This window comes from Sciurus vulgaris (assembly GCF_902686455.1).
Source record: "Sciurus vulgaris genome assembly, chromosome: 7".
Lineage (NCBI taxonomy): Eukaryota > Metazoa > Chordata > Mammalia > Rodentia > Sciuridae > Sciurus > Sciurus vulgaris.
In genome coordinates this window covers 37,786,590-37,805,110 of record NC_136467.1, presented here as the reverse complement: position 1 = coordinate 37,805,110, position 18,521 = coordinate 37,786,590, and the positions used below count along the sequence as shown (strand labels likewise).

Sequence of the window (18,521 nt, the reverse complement as noted above, 5' to 3'; positions counted from 1 at the left end):
ATGAAAATTCTTATTTCCTTGCTAACTCATCTTAAATTTCCACCATATGGAAGTGAGTCTGTGTAGCTCAATTGAATGCTATCGCCTTCACAAGTCCATTTGTTTTTGTTTGGTCCTCAGCACAGAGAGAATTTCAGATCATCATCACTATGAACTAAAACATCATAATTCAAGTCTGCATTAGATATCTGATGCTTTTTAAGATTAAAATATTCAATTATTTTAACCTCTTTTCAAGGTATGAATCTTTCTTTTTCATTCTTCTAGCAGAGATGTCAAAATATTATTTTCATGACAATACGAGCAATCTTAAAAGAAAATACTTCCTTGGCAACAAAAACATAAATGAGGAGGAAAAAATTGGTAGTGGAAAACAATGAACAGTCCCATCATTATTGTGAATGTGTATACCACTTGCGGCATTTAAAACTTCAATGAGATTTTCAGGGCAAGGAAATCACTTTGGCTAAGCCATCTATTCCAAAGAAAATAGTAGGAGGAAAATACATATTGTGGGTCCTTCTCATGTAGGCAGTTGAAACCACTATTGTGTAACTAAACTGACCTGTAGTAACATTGGCACTTACTACTGCAGTGGCCCCTGCTTGCTCTTCTCTCTCTCTGCATCAGCCAAATCATTCTGACAACCAACTGGTCCTCTTGAATCTAGGCCAGCTTGATTTGAGTAAAGTTTCTTAGACATGTCTACACGATGACTCTGAAATGACAAAGGCCAGAGTGATTGATTTCACAAGTAACTTATCAGTCCAAAATAAATGTTTCCCAGAGATATGACAAGAATAAACATTTATCATATGGCAAGTCATTTCTATATGTCTCAAAGAGAATATTCTATATGTCAAAGCAAGTTATAAATTATAAGTTCCTCAATATATTTTGATAATTTAACCGTAGAATTTTTAAGGCAATCTAAGTGACTAGAATGAGAAGTTTCTGGGCACAAAAAATCATTTTCAAAGATTTTGTATATGTTACCTTTTTCCTTGTGAAGCTTAGAAAATATTTTTAATTTCAAACATTTTACCCACTTTTATTTTTGTAGTTAAATCATCTATAACTTGTATATTACATATTGTTTAATGAAGAGTGTCATTTCTGTATTATCTGTCCTCCTTACTAAAATATAACATCTATTTCAAATTTACACATATTTTATCAGCATCTTGAAAAGGTGACAAACTCTTCTAGTCAACCAAAGATAATTCATTGTACAAATGAATTATTAAGGCACAGTATCAATGGCCCCTATAACTCATCTCACACATAAGAGATGTCATAGTGCTTGACATTCTATTCACACATTTTATACTTATAAAGAATCATCAGACAGGAAGACCTAAATAGGAAATTAAGCTGAGAAACTTTGATTCATACCAAAATTCAGACTAGAAGTTTACAAGCTTGAATGTGATTGCAAAATATTTGAAGATTCATAGTCAAAATCAGCCAATCAATTTTGGCTATCCACATTAGTTATTTTGTCTCACTGAAGGATAGAATAATGAGCAAAGTTCTCTAAGATTCCTTCTACAGACTAGGATAGCATTAAATTAATTAAAGATTGATTTTATAAAATCAAAGACTTTTAAAGCTTGGAAAGGGCAAATAAGGAAATTAGAGTTCAGTGTGATTAAATAATTCACCCGTATTAGTGAAATGAATAGTGTCGAGCCTCAGGGATTTGTCTCCTGACCCTTAGTACAGTGCTTTTTGTCATCCTACGATTGATCTGCTCAGCTTTTCAGTGCAGGGGACTGACTGGACAGATGGGCCTAATTCTCCACTGTCTTTACATGAAATTTTGCAGAGCTGATCAACTCTGAGTTTTCTCTTGTCCTTTGGCTTCTTCTGGACGAACAGAATGTTGACAGAAACGGAGGCTTAAGAGATGCTTGCATAGTTTGTTTTCTTCATGCTTGTACTTCCACTAGGCCATGAGAGCATATCATGTATGGACTAGCCCACTGGAGTTTGAGCATGAGATGGAGCAGAGTGAGGTTCCTCAGTTGTGCAAGGTGAGGCAATCAACAGCCAGAGGAGCCTAGGCATTTTGAAAGCGGTCTTGAAAATCAGGATGGAGTCTCCATTACCCTGGTGTTGCAGATTGAACACCCAAGAAACACTGAGGCAAGAGCAAAAAGTTCCATTTAAAAAATAGAACAGCAAAAGAGAGAGAGAGAGAGACTCCTCTGGGGAAGAGGGGTCCAGAGTTGGTGCCCAAGGGAATTGGGGGTGTCTTGCCTCTTTTATACATTTCAGGTTTCCTTTCTTCCCATGCCCCCTTCTCCCATCCCTCCTGTTGACCAAAAGTGTAGATGTTCCTAGACGGGGGTCTGCTGAGGGTGAGGATGTACGATGCCTACCTAGTGCACTCAGACGTTGGAGACCAGGCTCTGAAGGCATAGATCTAATTTTACTTAGGATTGTACAGGACATATATATAGACACATTATCCAATCAGGTTAACACGCTTGTTAAAGCATAACAGAATCAGCCTATAGGTGAACTATATGTTGAGATAATGTAAACAAACCAAATATGCCTAAGTCATTCTGCCCAGCAACAAGTCTGAGACAAAAGACCGGGGGAATGGTAAGCTCCTGCACACAGCATGAGGCAAGGCAGCGCAGGCGAGCTCACATCACAGTTTGCTGGGTTGCTTGACAGAACAAGGCCTCCCCTCAGCTCATAACTCAGCCTCAGCAGCTGCAAAGACCTTCAGTCCATGGCAAGTCTTTACCATTACCTCAGTTTCTCTGTCCAGACTGTTTGGCTTACCTAGACCATGGTGTGTGTGGCTGCTGTCAGATAAGCTTGAGGAATGTTCCCTACACAAAAGAGCAAGAAGAGAGCTGACCAGGGGGTACTTCTCCTTAATTTCCATATCTGCCTGAAAAGGCAGGAAGGGAGCTGCCCAAGGGGTATTTATTAACAACTCCTTGCTGGGAGGAACAATTCCCTGGAGGCAGGTGACCTTGGCAACAGGTGCAGAGGAGGGGGAAGTGTTCTGGAGGTACTATCTGGTAGTATCAGCATTCCATTTCCTTCTGAACCAGTCACCATCTTCCACTGACCAGATTGGATCATCTATCTATACTGACAACTTTCCCTTTGTTCTGAACTCAGTTTCAGCAAAACCAGCCCAGGTCACCTGAAACCAATTCAGTTTGGAATTCAACAACCAATTTTCTATTTTATACCAGACGCCAGGTGTGAGGTGAGAACACAGATACAAAAGTGACCTAGTTTCACACTCTAATTTGTTCAAATAAAATTTCTTAAATTGTTTAAAAGCAGAGAATGAAAATGAGTGTGGTAAATCATTTGTAGATAATTCCTGAATTCTTTTTCTAAAAATAATGTAACCCAGTGTTATTGCCAGGAAAACCTAGAAGATCAGAGTTTGAACATCATTATTAACTAGAATTAAACGACTACCCATGTTTACATTTGACTTATCTGCAGCCAATGAAAAAGTCCATCAGCCAGTATGAATTTTGAAATTTGTTGTCAGGCATACATTATCACACAGATTTTGGAGAAAAGTGGATTCAACCAACATTTAAGTACCCCCATGATTTTTAATAAGATGCCTTTGGAAAATATATTAATTTCAAGTTATTAGATAGGTCTTAAATCATACTTTCTCAGAAATGAGAAATAAACTAAAGAAGGAATGTATTTAATGACTTTTCATATCAAATTCAAGTAATAACATTACAACAAGAGGGAAAATCTAACAGGTCATATAAACTATGTGTCTTACATTCTGGAAAGCAATGAAGAAATCCTGAATGAAAAAAAAAAAAAAAATTAACCTTAAACCTTTGTCATGAAACTCCCAATGAGAGAAAATAACCACAAAGGTCCTGTGCTTCTTGGTACAAACCTCTAGCAGATTGGACAGTTTAAAATATTAGTGTTTTAGAAATTAAGAACACCTCTTTGCTGGAGACAGTCCCCACACTGGAGTCTCTGCTAGTCCAGGATGTCAGATTGTCCAACCTTTCCTTTGCTTTCGTATTATATCCTGTGACCTAAAAGGAGGCAGCTACGTCTCAAGCTACTGATCCTTTCACATTTTTTCATCTTGTTTACCTCAGCCTTTCCTTCCACTTCCCTGCATCTGAAACATTTATTTTCTGCTCCAGTAAAATTCCCTCAGTGTTCCATTCTTCATTGTCCTGTGCCTTTTATTAACTCCCAACTCTCTCCCTTCTCTCACCTCTTTCCTAGAGCTCAAATTCTTCCACTCTGCCTTTAGAACTCTGTCCCATGGTTTTCAAACTTCACTGACTATTCCACTTTCAGAACATCATCTCTACCTCTTACTTTGACTAAACCCCTATTCTCCATTGAAGACATCACTCGTCTTGCTAGTGAGGATAACTACATATTCTTCTACATCCCGATCATCCTCAGGTTTCATGCTCTCCTTGTCCTGAGTGCTATTATTGCATCCTTACCTCTTTGCCGCTCTGATATTCCCACAATGTCAGTCAACTTTCCTTATGGTAATAAAATACCTGGGAAAATCTGGTGTAGAGAGAAAAATGTTTATTTGGGATCACAGTTTTGGAGGTTTCTCTCTGTGATCAGGTGGCCCTGTCTGTGATCAAGTGGGCCTGTGGTTCAGAAGCACATCATGGAAGAAGGGCATGGAGGATGAAGCCTATTAACCTTATGGTCCAGACACAAAATAGGGGAAAAAGACTGGCATCCTAAAATCCTCTTTGAGGGCAGGTCTTCAATGATCTAAAAGCTCTCACTAAGTTTTACTTCTTAAATGTTCTTAAATGTTCCTATCACTTTCCAGTGGCACCAAACTGAGAACCAGACCTACAACCCATGAGCCTCTATGGAAACATTCAATACCCTATTTATATTACCCACCATCTAGCTATGTATCATCTCTCCTCTTGTTGGTATCATCTGTCTACTAATCTCCAGTCATCATGCATCCCTCATAAAAACTCTTGGGCAACTGCATTATTACTGTCCCTTTCAGCTTGAGTGTAACCATAATTCTAAATGACATCCACATCTATATAAGAATCCCTTTCAGTATTCCAATTGGATCTTCTTCTTACAAATGAACTTTTAATTTCTTTACCTCTGTCTTTCACTCCCAAAGTCACATCTAAAAATTTTCAACACCTTAAACAACCCCCAAATTACTAAATGGCAATCTCCTGTTCTCTCATTTTCTCAACTCCTGACAATTATCCTATCTCCAAGATAGCTTGTCTATGACTTCACTGAGACCTGAGATCCACTGATCCCGCTACATTCTCTATATGCATAAGGCTCTTGATCTTTTCCCTTTTTTCTCCATCCATCATCCATTCCAGTTCAAAAACTTCAATTTGGCCTGTAACCTGTCAGACTTTATCTTGTTCTTCCCCCAGCCACATCTGACCTGTCTAGTTATTCCCTCTCCTTGGTTTCTGATGTTCTTCCTATCACTCTGAGTAACTCGTTCTCCTTTGCTACACCAATCTCCTTCATCCAAACATTGAGTGTTAAGCATTCTCAAGGAGTTGTTATTGACTCAGTTTTCTTTTATCATCCCCAGGGAAATTCAACAACTCCATGGTTAGTTTATCATCTACATGCTTTTGACTCTAGAGTGGGCAATCTCCATTGTTATAAAATAGGATAAGGGTGATATGGGCTTGTATGTCATGGTAAATGCTCTAATGTCCTTTCCACTTCACAGTCAGATCTCTCTTCCTTTCTGTCTGAAGGTTTAGGCATTCCATTTGCCTGGAATATTCTTCTATTCTTCCCCCTTAATTTTACTAAATCTTGAGTTTCTGAAAGATTTCCTTTACCTTACAAATTTTAGGCAGGACTCTATTTTTTATTTGAGTACCTTGTACTTCTACAGTGATGCAACTTTCATAATTATAATCAAATAATACCGGGCTTAGTGTCTAATATCTCTCTTCCTAATTAAAATATAAACACTCCCTAAAAGTAAGGACTATGCCTACCCCATTCACAGTCCTCAGTTTTTATTTCAATGTCTTAACAATTACAGGTTTTAAGTAACTACACATTAGTAAATGGATAAATTCATGAATCATATTGTGAACTTAATTACTATGATGCATTTTTAGTCATTTATCAGTGACTGCTATATAGTCATGTTATGCACAAAACAAGTTTGTGTTACATCCAAAAAGCACTCCTAATAGTAATACTTTTTACATAGATGAAGGCACATATGACTTAACATGTTACATCTATAAAAATGCATATTTCAAATCCTGTGCTTTTAAATCAACTTGTTACTGAAATCATTGCAAACACTGTAATTATATAATGCCCCATACATCTTTGATTTGAATTAGATTAACCAACTATCAATGGAATTTATAAATCACAATAATTATTATGTTAGCAAAGTGAGACTTGAGAACTGAGACTGTTCACACAGTAGCCCTAGACATGAGAAAGTGTCATGAAAACAATTGAACATATAAAATTCTCTATCAGTCACTGGTTTCATATCAAGTCTTCAACCTACAAGTAGGTTCCACAGGAAATGAATAAAATTAAAATATGTACAAAGAATGGATGGGAACATGGATAAATCTGAATTGGACTTTGCAATCACTCTATCGTTGAACCAAAATTTAATTCTATATCATTTCCAATAGAAATGAGTTTTCAGGGTTTTGTCTGCTAATATAAAATGGCTATTAACTTGTTTTCAGGTTATTGGTTTATAGTTTCCATGTTGTTTTAGTGTTCCCATTAAATAATGATCCAATTACAAAGTGCTTAAATATGTATCTCATGAACAAAGAAAGGAACGAATGAAAATTGCCCCCCCAAAATAAGTTAACCCATAGATCCATTAAAAAGAATCAAACTATTTCCCCAAATCCCATATCTAAGGTAATTTTGTTGGATAAAATCATCCTTTTTCCAAACAATTTTGTAGTTTTGAGATTCCTAGATCATGATGGTATTCTTTGTGCCTCTTTTCTCCAAAGGACTACAGGCTTGCTTTTCCTGAGAGGTTTATGAAGGACCTGTCTTGGGCAGGGATGAAATATTATTCATATTTAAAACAACATGAAGTATCCCAGTTAATGTACATTCCTTTTTACTTTGTGAAAATGCAATCATCTTCTAACTGACTAAAAAAGGAACCTCCTTCTTTGCTTATATAAACAACTGTTCTGTTCCACGCCTGTTCTTTTTCACTTCAGAAAGTAAATTTAAGTGATACTTCAGAAGAAATTTCAAATGGCATTCGAAGATGTTTTTCATTAACTTTCTTTCTGAGAACTAAATTTGATTTAAAACAAAAACCATAGCAATAATTCAGAGACTATATATTACATTAAAATAAAGGAGGATCAAAAAGTAATCATAAGTAATACAGGCTTGTTGTGCATATTTAAACTATCATTCCAGAAGAAAATGCATTCCTTTATATAATGTGTCTTCACCATGTTGCGTAGGGGGTGGTCTCTCTTTTTTGTTATATGGTTGAATTACCATAAATAATTTAATAATTTAGAAGACCACTGAGTTTTTTTTTTTTTTAAAGAAAAAAATACCTAGTGAGCACATGCAATTTCGTGTCATTTGTCTTCCACTACGTCTTTCTACATATGTGTGTGTTCTCTGTTTTTATGATTGAATCACCATAAATAATTTAGAAGATTAGCAAGTGATTTATAAAAACACAAGAAATTTCTCATTGTGCATTATAAAGATCCAATTTAATGGAGGCTAATCTTTGGGATTTTTTTGAGTTAAGTATTTAAACAAGCAAGAATGTAAACTGTAATCTAAATCTGATCACCCATAAAGTCCTCCCTTTCAGACAATATTCTCAGGTTTCCTACAATTATCCATATATACTCTTAAACTGTCTTCTTTACACAGAACAGATGATTCTTTACATAAATTAAAAGACAGTGCTTTGGAGCTTGCTCCACCAGATTCCAAAGGAGCACTGTCTCTTGACGCCTCTCCTATTCTCTGCAGCCTTCTGTTGTTTTTAGAGACTTTGCTCAGGCTTGTATTTTCAGGTCTCACTTCATCAGTCCATTCGAATCACATCCACTCCTCCCCTTCTCCCAAAGCTTCAGGCTGTGAACCTCCGCCATGAAACCTCTTGCTGATATCATTCACCCTCCTCAGTCAGTGTTCTTTGCCCATTAACTGTGAACATCTTCAAATGAGACCTTGCTGACTGGAATCTACTCTGGAAGTGGATCAGGAACTTCACCAGAAGTCACTGGCACATACTTGTGGTTGGGCACTGGACATCTTTGGACCCAATTGTGGTTACCAGATGGTATAGACCTATCTCTCTCCTGCCTATTCCAAGTATCAGCAGAAAGTCAGACATATGAAAGAGATGGGGTTTCTATTTGCCCTGCCCTTTTCCTTGGGTCAGACAAGTGGCAAAAAGAAAGATGCTCGGGTAGGGGAAGCCCTGGAGAAAGGTGGTGGGTGAATAAGATCCTCTGGCATCTCTCCCCACAGATACACCAGGTCAAACATATATTCTTGTACCAAACTACATTCACAAGGGCTGAAGATATCAGTTGAGAGACCACTGTGCCTGCTTTTGATGACGACTCCCCCAACTCCAAGCAGCCCAGTGTGAAGAGAGGTGACACACCTGGCATGGGAAAGAAAATTAAGTCAGGGCCTTAGACCTGAAGCCTAGTACCAGGCTCATGGTGGTGAAATCTAGTGCCGGAAAAAGTCTTATGACCAGGGCTGGGGCTGTAGCTCAGTGGTGGAGCACTTGCCTCCCACATGTGAGGCACTGGATTCGATCCTCAGCACCATATAAAAATAATAAATAAGATATCGTGTAAAAAAAGTTTTATGACCAGGCCAATACTTATAGACGGAACCTCCCTGGAATTGTTTTATGCCAAAGGACTGAATGTCTCCAACACCCTTCCCCAAAACTTAGATGTCAGAGTGAAGCATGTGACTACTGCAGTTGAGGAACAGAGCACAAAAGCTAATTAATACAAGGCTTTGTCTAAGAGTCAAGGGTCAAGTCCAACACAGTGAGACCCAGCACCTGGTACAAAATGTAAGTAGCCATGTAAGGAGACCAGAAGTCACAAAGCCTCTAGACTGGTTTGGCATAAGGTAAAACCTATGCACTGGCAGGAAGACACAAAGTTTGAGGAACTTGGAGCAGACCTGGAGCAAACCCACCTTTTTCCTGAGACTATGAGGGTTTCAGTGGCTGAGATTTATGTACAGCTCAGGTTAGCATCAACTTTGGTTGTAAAGGGACTGTCCCCACCACCAGCTCCCAACCTCATGCAGCATAGCTATTGAAGCACCTGAGTAAATCATCACAGCCTCCAGCCCTGGTTCTACCTGTGGATGGGGCCTCAGAACAGCTCCAGTGTCAGGGAAAGATACATAGTCCTAATATATCATAATTCTATTCCAGTTATCATCACCTGTGGCTGGTTTCAGTAGCCTTGGGCCATGAGTTCATATTAGAAACAGACAACCTAAGTCAGCACAGACCTTGGTTGTAATCCAGTGTTGCACTGCTGTTGATGGGCTGTGGGCTCAGGCTGTGACATAGCTTGGCAGTTTCAGTATCCATAGGTGTGACATAGGTGCTTAGGTTTGGTGTATTCAGTGACTCAATTCAGATCTATGCCACATCCTATAGTATCTGATCACAGACTGATAACTATAGATGTGGCATCTTGGCCAATGGTGACTTCAGAATAGTCACCAATAGATAGTATATAGACAGAATACTATCTCTAGGTACTCTCCTGTTTCTTTCTGAACAATATACCAACAGCGTATTTGGAATTAACCTGGGCTTGGATTTGCCTCTGGGACTGAAACAGTGGCAACATACCAATGGCTAACTCCTGGACCTTGGTGACATCTGGTGTTGAAATACTGGAAGTGACAATATTATCAATAATAATAAGCATCTTGTTCAGAATTTATGAGAGCACAGGGATGCAAGGATGTTTCCACATAGACAAATCAATAAACATAAAACACCATATTAACAGAGTGGGGAACAAAAACCACATGTTCATCTCAATTGATGCAGAAAAGTTATTCAATAAAACCTAATATTTCATGATAAAAATGCTGAACAAATTGGCAAACAAGGAACATACCCCAACATAACAAAGCACATTTACATTAAGCCAATAACTAACATTTTATTGAGTGGGAAAACTGAAAGCTATCTCTCTAAGATCCGGAACAAGACCAGAATACCACTTTCACTACTCATATTCAACATAGTACTGGAATTTCTAGGAAGATCAATTAGGTAAGAGAAATAAATGAAGGACATGCAAATAGGAAAACAAGTCCAATTTTCACTGTTTGCAGATGACATGATCTTTGATATTAGAAACCCTCAAAACTGCTACAAAAGTCTATTAATATCAATAGATGTTTCCAGCAAAGTTGCAGCATACAAAATCAACATAAAAAATTAGTAGTGTTGTTATATGTCAATAGAAAATTATCTGAAATAGAAATCAAGGAAGTAATCCCTTTTATATTATCCCCAATGAAACCAAGAATATAATACCTAGAAACAAATTTAACCACAGAGATGAAAGTAAAAATTACAAAGCACTGATGAAAGAAATGAAAGATGACACAAAAAGTGGAAAGATATCCTATTTTTATGGATTGGATGAATCAATACTGTTAAAACGTCCACACTATCCAAAGAACTTTATAGATTCAATGAAATACCTATCAAAATACCAATTGCATTCTTTATAGAGCTAGAAAAAACAATATTGAAATTTATGTGGAGCCACAAAATAACCCAAGTGGCCAAAATCCTGTGAACAAAATAAAGCAGGAGGCATTATACTGTCTACCTTGAAAACATACTACAAAGCTGTAGTCATTAAAACAGCATATCACTGGCATAAAAACAGACATATGGACTAATGCAACAGAGAAGAGAACCTAAGAATAAACCCACATTATCTACAGTCAATTGATCCTTGACAACGGTGCTATAAACACACATCAGAGAAAGGACAGTGTTTTCAAAAAAGATGCTAGAATAATTGGATATCCTTATGCAGAAGAATGAAACTAGATGCCTATCTATTGTCAGTTATAAAGATCAGTTCAAAAAGAATTAAAGACTTAAACAGGTAAGACCTGAAACAATGTAACTACTGGAAGAAAACAGGAATTTCTTGAAGACATTGGAATGGACAAGGAGTTTTTGGCAATCACACAGGAAACAGAAGCAAAAAGAGACAAATGGTATTAAATCAAACTAAAAAGCTGCACAGGAAAGGAAATAATCAATGCAGAGCAGAGACCACCAAAAATATAAAAATTATTAAAAAATGATGTCTCTATCTATTTCCCTGGTTGCCCTGATAAGAGAAAACTGTCTCATATCCCAGTCCTTCAAGGACATCCTCTTCCTTCTGGACTGGCTAGGATTATATCCAAGAAAAACTAGTTCTAGGATTAAGAATCTCATCACGTATCATCTATCAACAATCTTACCATGTTCTCTGGGAGAGACGTCCTTCCTTTACTATTAAGACTATTTTAAATTTTCACTTTCAAGGACATATTTTAAGAACACATTATATATTCAAAAAAGATATTGCCAGTACTCATATTTCACTTACATAATTCGGCTGCATCTTCTATTTTCCTTGTTGCAACTGGGAAGAGGATAATTTGAGTCTTAGAATTCCCACCATTTTTATTTAATATTGATTTGATTACCCTCTCAGGAAAAATTCTAGCTCATGAATGCAGGAAGAAACTAATATAATCATACATTTTTTTATGATAGAAAAGTTTAATATTGTTTGCCAATGGTACTCTGGTGGAGACTTCAATGCTTTCTATTAAGCTCAATTAATGCTCCTTGCTACTCTAATGCTCTATGAAGTTAGCCAAAGATGAAACGGGCATTTGAAGTGAATGTTTATTCAAGGTATTTTTTTAAGTGTGGCCTCAACAGTTAACTAATTTAGACATTGCTGTTATAATTATTATAAAAAGGATATGCAAAAAGTCCTGCTGCCTTCAAAAATTACCCCTTTACTCCAGACACTGGACAAGCATGACAAAGAATTTGCTATTTTAGAGATAAACTGGCAAATGCCTTCCCTGTGTACAATACCAAGGTCAGCTTGCTTTAAATGTTGATATTGTGAAAACTGGAGTAGCTCTTTGTGTATCGGTAAATCTTCCATTTTCCTTATTTTGCCTTCCAGCAAATATTAAAGTAATTAATTTGCATGGTTATTGTTATAACCTTAACAGCTCCTGTTTTAATGGGAAAATCATAACTCTCAAATTCTAAAAGGATAATCTGTGGCCAAAGGGCAGAAAAATAATCTTATTTTGAATTACAGAAACAGGAATTACAACGGAATAAACTGTGCACCACACTTTTTGGTTAGATTAGCTTTTGTTGAAATTAATTTTGAATTAACAGGCATAAGAATAGCATTTGAACAGTCTCCAGAGAGCAATGCAAGCTGCAGATGGCAGATGGGAACTGTGGTATGCTATATAACAGGTCTGTATGTAGGAAAATTATTCCAAATTTACTTATTAAAAATTGCATTTTAAACCATCTTAACCTTCTATAATATATATGATATATTAGCATATCACCTTTCACATAAGTTTGGCAAGTATATGTCCTGGAAACTTGATTTAAAACATTGCTATGTTGTTATTCAAACTAGAAACAATTTTGATAAATATGAGTCATCATAATATTTCTTTGAGCATTTAGGTTATGTGACATATTAAGGGAATACTTGCCACTAAAGTGTTGCTAAAATATAAAACGTTCAGTTGGGCATGGTGATACATACGAGTAATCCAACTACTTTGGAGACTGAGGCAGGATGAATACAAGTTCAAGGCTAGTCTGTGTAACTGGGATGTTTCTCAGTGGTAGATTATATATATATATTTATATATAATGCCCTCTCCAGTTCATGTCTCCCCTTTTCCATTTCTCTCCCAATATGGTATCAAAGGATCCTAATATTCACACCTCTATTTAACTTTTCTCTTTATCTTTTTAAATGTCTTTTAAGTACAATTAAGACTTGGACTTTATTGTCTTTCAGAAGTTCTCCATCCTCCAGATCTTGGGTTTTAAGCATTCTTCTGTGCTCACACTTGCTGCTGCTAACCCTGCTCTGCCCTCTCATGCTTCTTTCATTTTTGGCCAATGGTCTCCTGATTCAAGGGGTCCTTAGAATCTGCATGCTATCAGCTTGCTTTCTCTATTTTATGAGAGCTTCACTTTCCATTCTGCTTTCTTTACCAGCCCCTAATCATTTATTTCTCTTCTCTCATCCATCTTAGAAAGTCTTTAAAGTTTGCAAGAGGAGAGGTTTGATTGTTTATAGACTGTTTCCAGCAACGAAGGCATATAACATTGGAAATATTCCAAACAATCATTCTCAATACGTTCTCTACAGGATGACTCTTTTTCTACAGTTATTTTCTGTCATATTTTAAGGAAATGACCAGCTCAAGAGTGCTTGTGCAGGTTCCTGGCTACTGACAGATACTTGTCAAAAATTTATTAAATAAATCTTAATGTTAATACACCCTTAATTTTGGAAAAAATGTTTTCTCAGGAGATAATCAAGAAATCTTTAAATACTGAGAAAAAGTGGCAATCTTTCCCCATATCACAAAGTATCATGAGGATTTCTGCTATGTTTTATATTTTTGTTTTTATACATTAACCACATTCAGAACATCCTGCTGAACTTTGTCAACTCTTGGCTACAATTTCTTTGCTGTTGTAACTAGTCTGTAAAGATGCTGGAAAAGCATTTCATAGGTAGATTCATCTCTTTAGTGTTCCTTTAGGATCACTTTTTAAAATTCTAAGCAATGCAGCTAACTCTGTCAGTGGTTATATTTACTCAGTTCATCCATAAACAAAGCTTTCACTAAAGAAGTCATTAAGGGTAGAATAATGGCTTAATACCTAAAAATACTCCTTTATGTATTTTGTTTTTGAAACACCTCCTAGCAACTATAATGGACAAATGTCAGGGGGAAAAACTGATCTCTCATGTGAATTAATATAAAATTTCCCAAACTTAGTTATTTTTTTCCTGCAAATAATAACAGCTAACATTTATTTGAGTGCAGCAAGCATCAAGCACTCTTCTAAGCCTATCACATGTAGCAGCATATTGAAATCTTTGGCATTTTTTTCTAAGCAACTTCCAAGAGTATTTTAAAAATGGTTTTAATTTATTACTGTATCACTTCTTTTTATTGTTGTAGCTATTTTTAGCAAGAAACAGTATGCTCAATACTGTCTTACTTTTTCTTCATCACTGTTAAAAGTACTCCAAAGAGTTAACATTAATTTTAGCGAATTTTAAATGTAATGACATACTGGATTGAATTTAACAATTTTAAACAGTACTGGAAAATTATAGATAATTATCTTCATATTCTTATTGCTTAGTTTTAAAATACGTTGTTAATCATGATAGCTTCATTTTCTCAGGGAATAATATTACATAATAAAGAATAAAATATGGTGAAGTTCATTGTCACAGTGTTTTTGTAAATCTTCATTTCCATCTTCTTTATAATTACAGATTTTGGACTGACATCTTGATGGGCAGGATTAGTTCATCTTTATTCCCTCATAATATGAGGGAATAAAAAACTCTTTTCTTTTGTCTACGTTATAATTACAATAATATAATAAATATGTTTACCATAATATACAGTACTTACAGAGAAATGCACAAAGAATGCAGTTCAATAACTTCATACAAATTAAATATATTTAATTTGTATACCTTTGCAACCTTGCCCAGATCTGGAAAGAGGATATTAATAGCCCCCAGATCTCCCTAATGGTTCAACCCAGGTGCACTTAGGATCATTTTAAAAAAATCTCAAGACAGTGCAGTTATTCTCTTGGTGGTTGTATTTAACCAATGTCCTGATACCTAATATCATAACTTAGTTTTCATTCTTATTTGACAACTTTGTACATTTTGAATCATTTCGTGTCTTCTCTTTTGTTTTGGGCTTCTTTCTTTATGTTCATGACATACAGAATATTCTACTATATGAACAGCAAAACATATTTGTCTATTTTACTATCGAAGAATATTTGAATAATTCAAATTTTTAGCTACCATAAATAATACTGCTATGAATTTTCCTGTGCATGTCTTTTTTTGCACATTCTGTTGGGGTTCACATATGCACAATCTTCTGTAGACATGTAATTACTGGGTCATAGGGTATGTATATGCCCAGCTATAGTAGATCCTGCAAATAATAATTTCCCAGAAAAAAACCACTCTAACCAGGAGTAAATGATGTTATAGGATCTCTAAATTTTTGCTAAGACTTGGTACTATAAGTCTACTTAAAAATCCCAGTGACTCTGAGATGTTGGTGTTATCTCACTGTAGTTTTAATTTGCATCTACCAGAGAACTGAAGAGATTAAATTGCTTTTCATTGTTATATTGGTCATTGGCAGTACTTACTGTGAATACGTGAATACCTGCTTTGTGAAGTAACTATTTCAGTGTTTCCCCCACTTTCTCTATTGTGCAGTATGTATTTTTGTTATTGATTAATAAAAGTTCTTTACATATTCTGAATACACATTCTTTTTAGTATCCCTTATCTATTTGCAAGTAGCTTCCTCTACTCTATCTTACCTTTCCATTCTCTAAATGGTGTCTCCAGTTTTAATGGTGTCTTTAATCTTCAGGCTATTCACAGTAAATTTTGAAATACTTGTCCATTTTTAAATGTTTAGTTTTGTTAGAAGTAGAAAATATAATTCTCAAACAACTTAGCTGTGTTCATTGAATCTGTAACAAAATATAACTCCCTGAAATTAAGGGTGTCACCATGTCCCCCTAAGTGAGGTCTTAGCTGGAAAGACACTCAGTCTTTGAAAACAAAAACAAGATCCAGAACTGTCTGTCTGATAATTTTGAGTTAATGATCATCATCATCAGCTGCTAACTTTCACTATAAGAAATAATAAGGTAGTCTATAAACTTTGATGAAAATGTGCAAGTACTTCCTATGGAGTAGTCTTTCTAAAACCTCAAATTTGCATCTATTAAGCCTTAAGATTTAACTATTTATTCACAGGAAATCAATATAGAAAAACATCTTGGAAGGAAGGTGCAGGCAAAGCAATCTTAGAACATATAATACCTAGAGTATATGACATGTAGAATATGTGACATTTGGTAACCAGAAAAGAAACTGATGCAAAGAAATCACATGTGAAGTACACAGAGTCTTGGAATGGATGTTTGGGAACAACACAGAACACTAAGACATCATTAGTGAATTCAAATTTCTACTTGAGCGACTGTGCAAGTGGCATTTGCACTCTTGTTCACTTGCAACTGAAGGAACATGAACAGTAAGACTCATGCTGTGGCAAACTCCAAGGAACAAATCCAGTTCCTTTAGCATATGGAGAAAAAAAAAAAAATGAAGAAAACCTATAACTAAAAGAGGTGTAAAAACATATCATTCAATTGCAATAATTAACATTTAGATTCTGATTCAAACTGTAGGAAAGCATTTATGAGACAACCAGGCAAATTTAAGCCTTTACCTGATTCATGATGACTTGGAGGATTTTAACACTGTTATTTGTTTCTAAGCATCCCTACCTATGAGAATTATCTACTGAAGAATTTGTATGTGTATTTAAATGAAATGATGTCTGTTTCCCCCCATAAATCCAACAGGGGTGAAGAATAAGGAATATTGATGGATGAAACAAAATTAGTCTTCAGTTGATGGTTGATGAAGTCAGGGGATAGTTTCCTGGAGGTTAGTCAAGCTATTCTATTTTTTTGTGTATGCTTGAAACTCTGCATGATAAAAAGTTAAAAGTAGTTTGGTCTAAGACTTGAGAATAATGATATGCTACAATGTGAGGACACAGGAACATACTGAATTTCAGAAAATGGGCTATTGTTCTTAAATCTTAGGGTCAAAGGTGATGATCAGTATTAGGTTGAAGGGTATTTCTGGGCCACCTATGATCTCAGAGGGGAGAACTTTAGAAACTTGACTATTCTCCAAGAACTGCAAAAGAAACTGTGGTACATACAGTTTTGCAAGGGTGGTGAGCAGGAACCAAGTTGCAATCTAACGATATAGTGCAAGTAAAGTCTGGGATTTTGTAAATGACTTTCAAAAACATCTGAACGATAGAGACAGCACATGTTTCAGGGAAACCTGTAACAGAATATGGGAACCTGCCACAAAAGCAGAAGCTGCCACTGGACTGAAGAAAGAGGCAGATAGATCCAGGATTGCACAATTACACTCTAAGTCCCTAATAAATTATAATTGTGCAATCCTGGATCTTGGGCAGCAGCAAAGCAGGAGGAGTCCTAAAGCCCAAGGAAAAGTAAAGTGCTTATACGCTTAGCTAGACATGGGGTGGGGGTGGGATTGCAACCAAACAGAATGTACCTGGACCTCCTCAAACTATTAACATGTCCAACATTCGTTAGGCAGTTTGGGCATCAGTGGCTGGCACAACATGCTCAGCTTATAATCTTAACGGCTTTGTTTGTGATACAGGGTCACCTGGAGGGCAAAACAATGGTTATGACCAAGACGACTATCCCATCAAGCTGGATTCTTAGAGCATGCTACTACATCAGTTTGAAATAGGTGTATATGTCTTGAGAGAAAAAAAAATGGAATTTTTTTTTTTTTTTTTTTTTTAGTCAGAAGTTTTTGTAGCAGCTTCAGCTTTCCTTAGATGTTCCTATCGGGTCTGAAGGGAGCAATGCCAACCAGTGAATAGGAAACCCATGGCTAGCAGATGCTCTAAGTGCACAGTGATCATTTTAGTTGAACATTGATTGTCCGTTAGGTGAAGTTCTTCAATTATATGTAGAATAAGTATTCTCTTTGTACTCTTACTATACCGAAAACATGTTTGTTGGCTTCAATTATCCTTTAAAAATGAAATGAATTTTCTGCATTCCTATTATTACGTTATTCAAGAAATACTGGTGTTATTATTCCCCGAGTATGTTTGGAATTTTTGAGCCTTCATATACAGGGTTCAAGGTGTTTTCAAAGTCCATATTGCAGATCGTGACAGGTACTTGGAAGAAGAAGCCAGACTACTTTTGTATCAGCTGACACTGTGTCCAACAACTTTGAGCTGGGCTCAAGACCAGGAACAATCTACTATGGATATTGAGAACCTCAGAAAGCCCAAAATGTCATTTTTCAGGATAGCTCCTCTAATTCTGAGCATTAATGGGTAAGGAAACTTTTCTCACATAGGTAATTATGTGTCACTTTCTCAGGGATGCAGGATATAGAGCTTTATTTATTTAATGATAGCCAATGATTTTCCTAAGGAATGCCAAATGATCATCTGGTATGAGCTCTTTTTGAAAGTTTTTAGCCACAAATCCTCTAAGTATTCAT

General features: G+C 36.1%; 1 protein-coding gene across 3 annotated transcripts in view; it reads right to left on the bottom strand.

Moving 5' to 3' along the window:
- The window catches only part of THEMIS (thymocyte selection associated), a 195,841-nt gene that overhangs the window by 12,747 nt on the left and 164,573 nt on the right, over positions 1-18,521 (bottom strand). The window contains exon 5 of one of the 3 annotated variants that reach the window (XM_079148195.1): positions 588-718. The exons of 1 other annotated variant lie outside the window; for it this stretch is intronic. In XM_079148195.1, the coding sequence (XP_079004321.1) occupies positions 588-718 (131 nt within the window). Of the gene's footprint in view, positions 1-565; positions 719-18,521 lie in introns of all 3 variants that reach the window. One more of the 3 variants, XM_079148197.1, reaches the window with a different exon arrangement.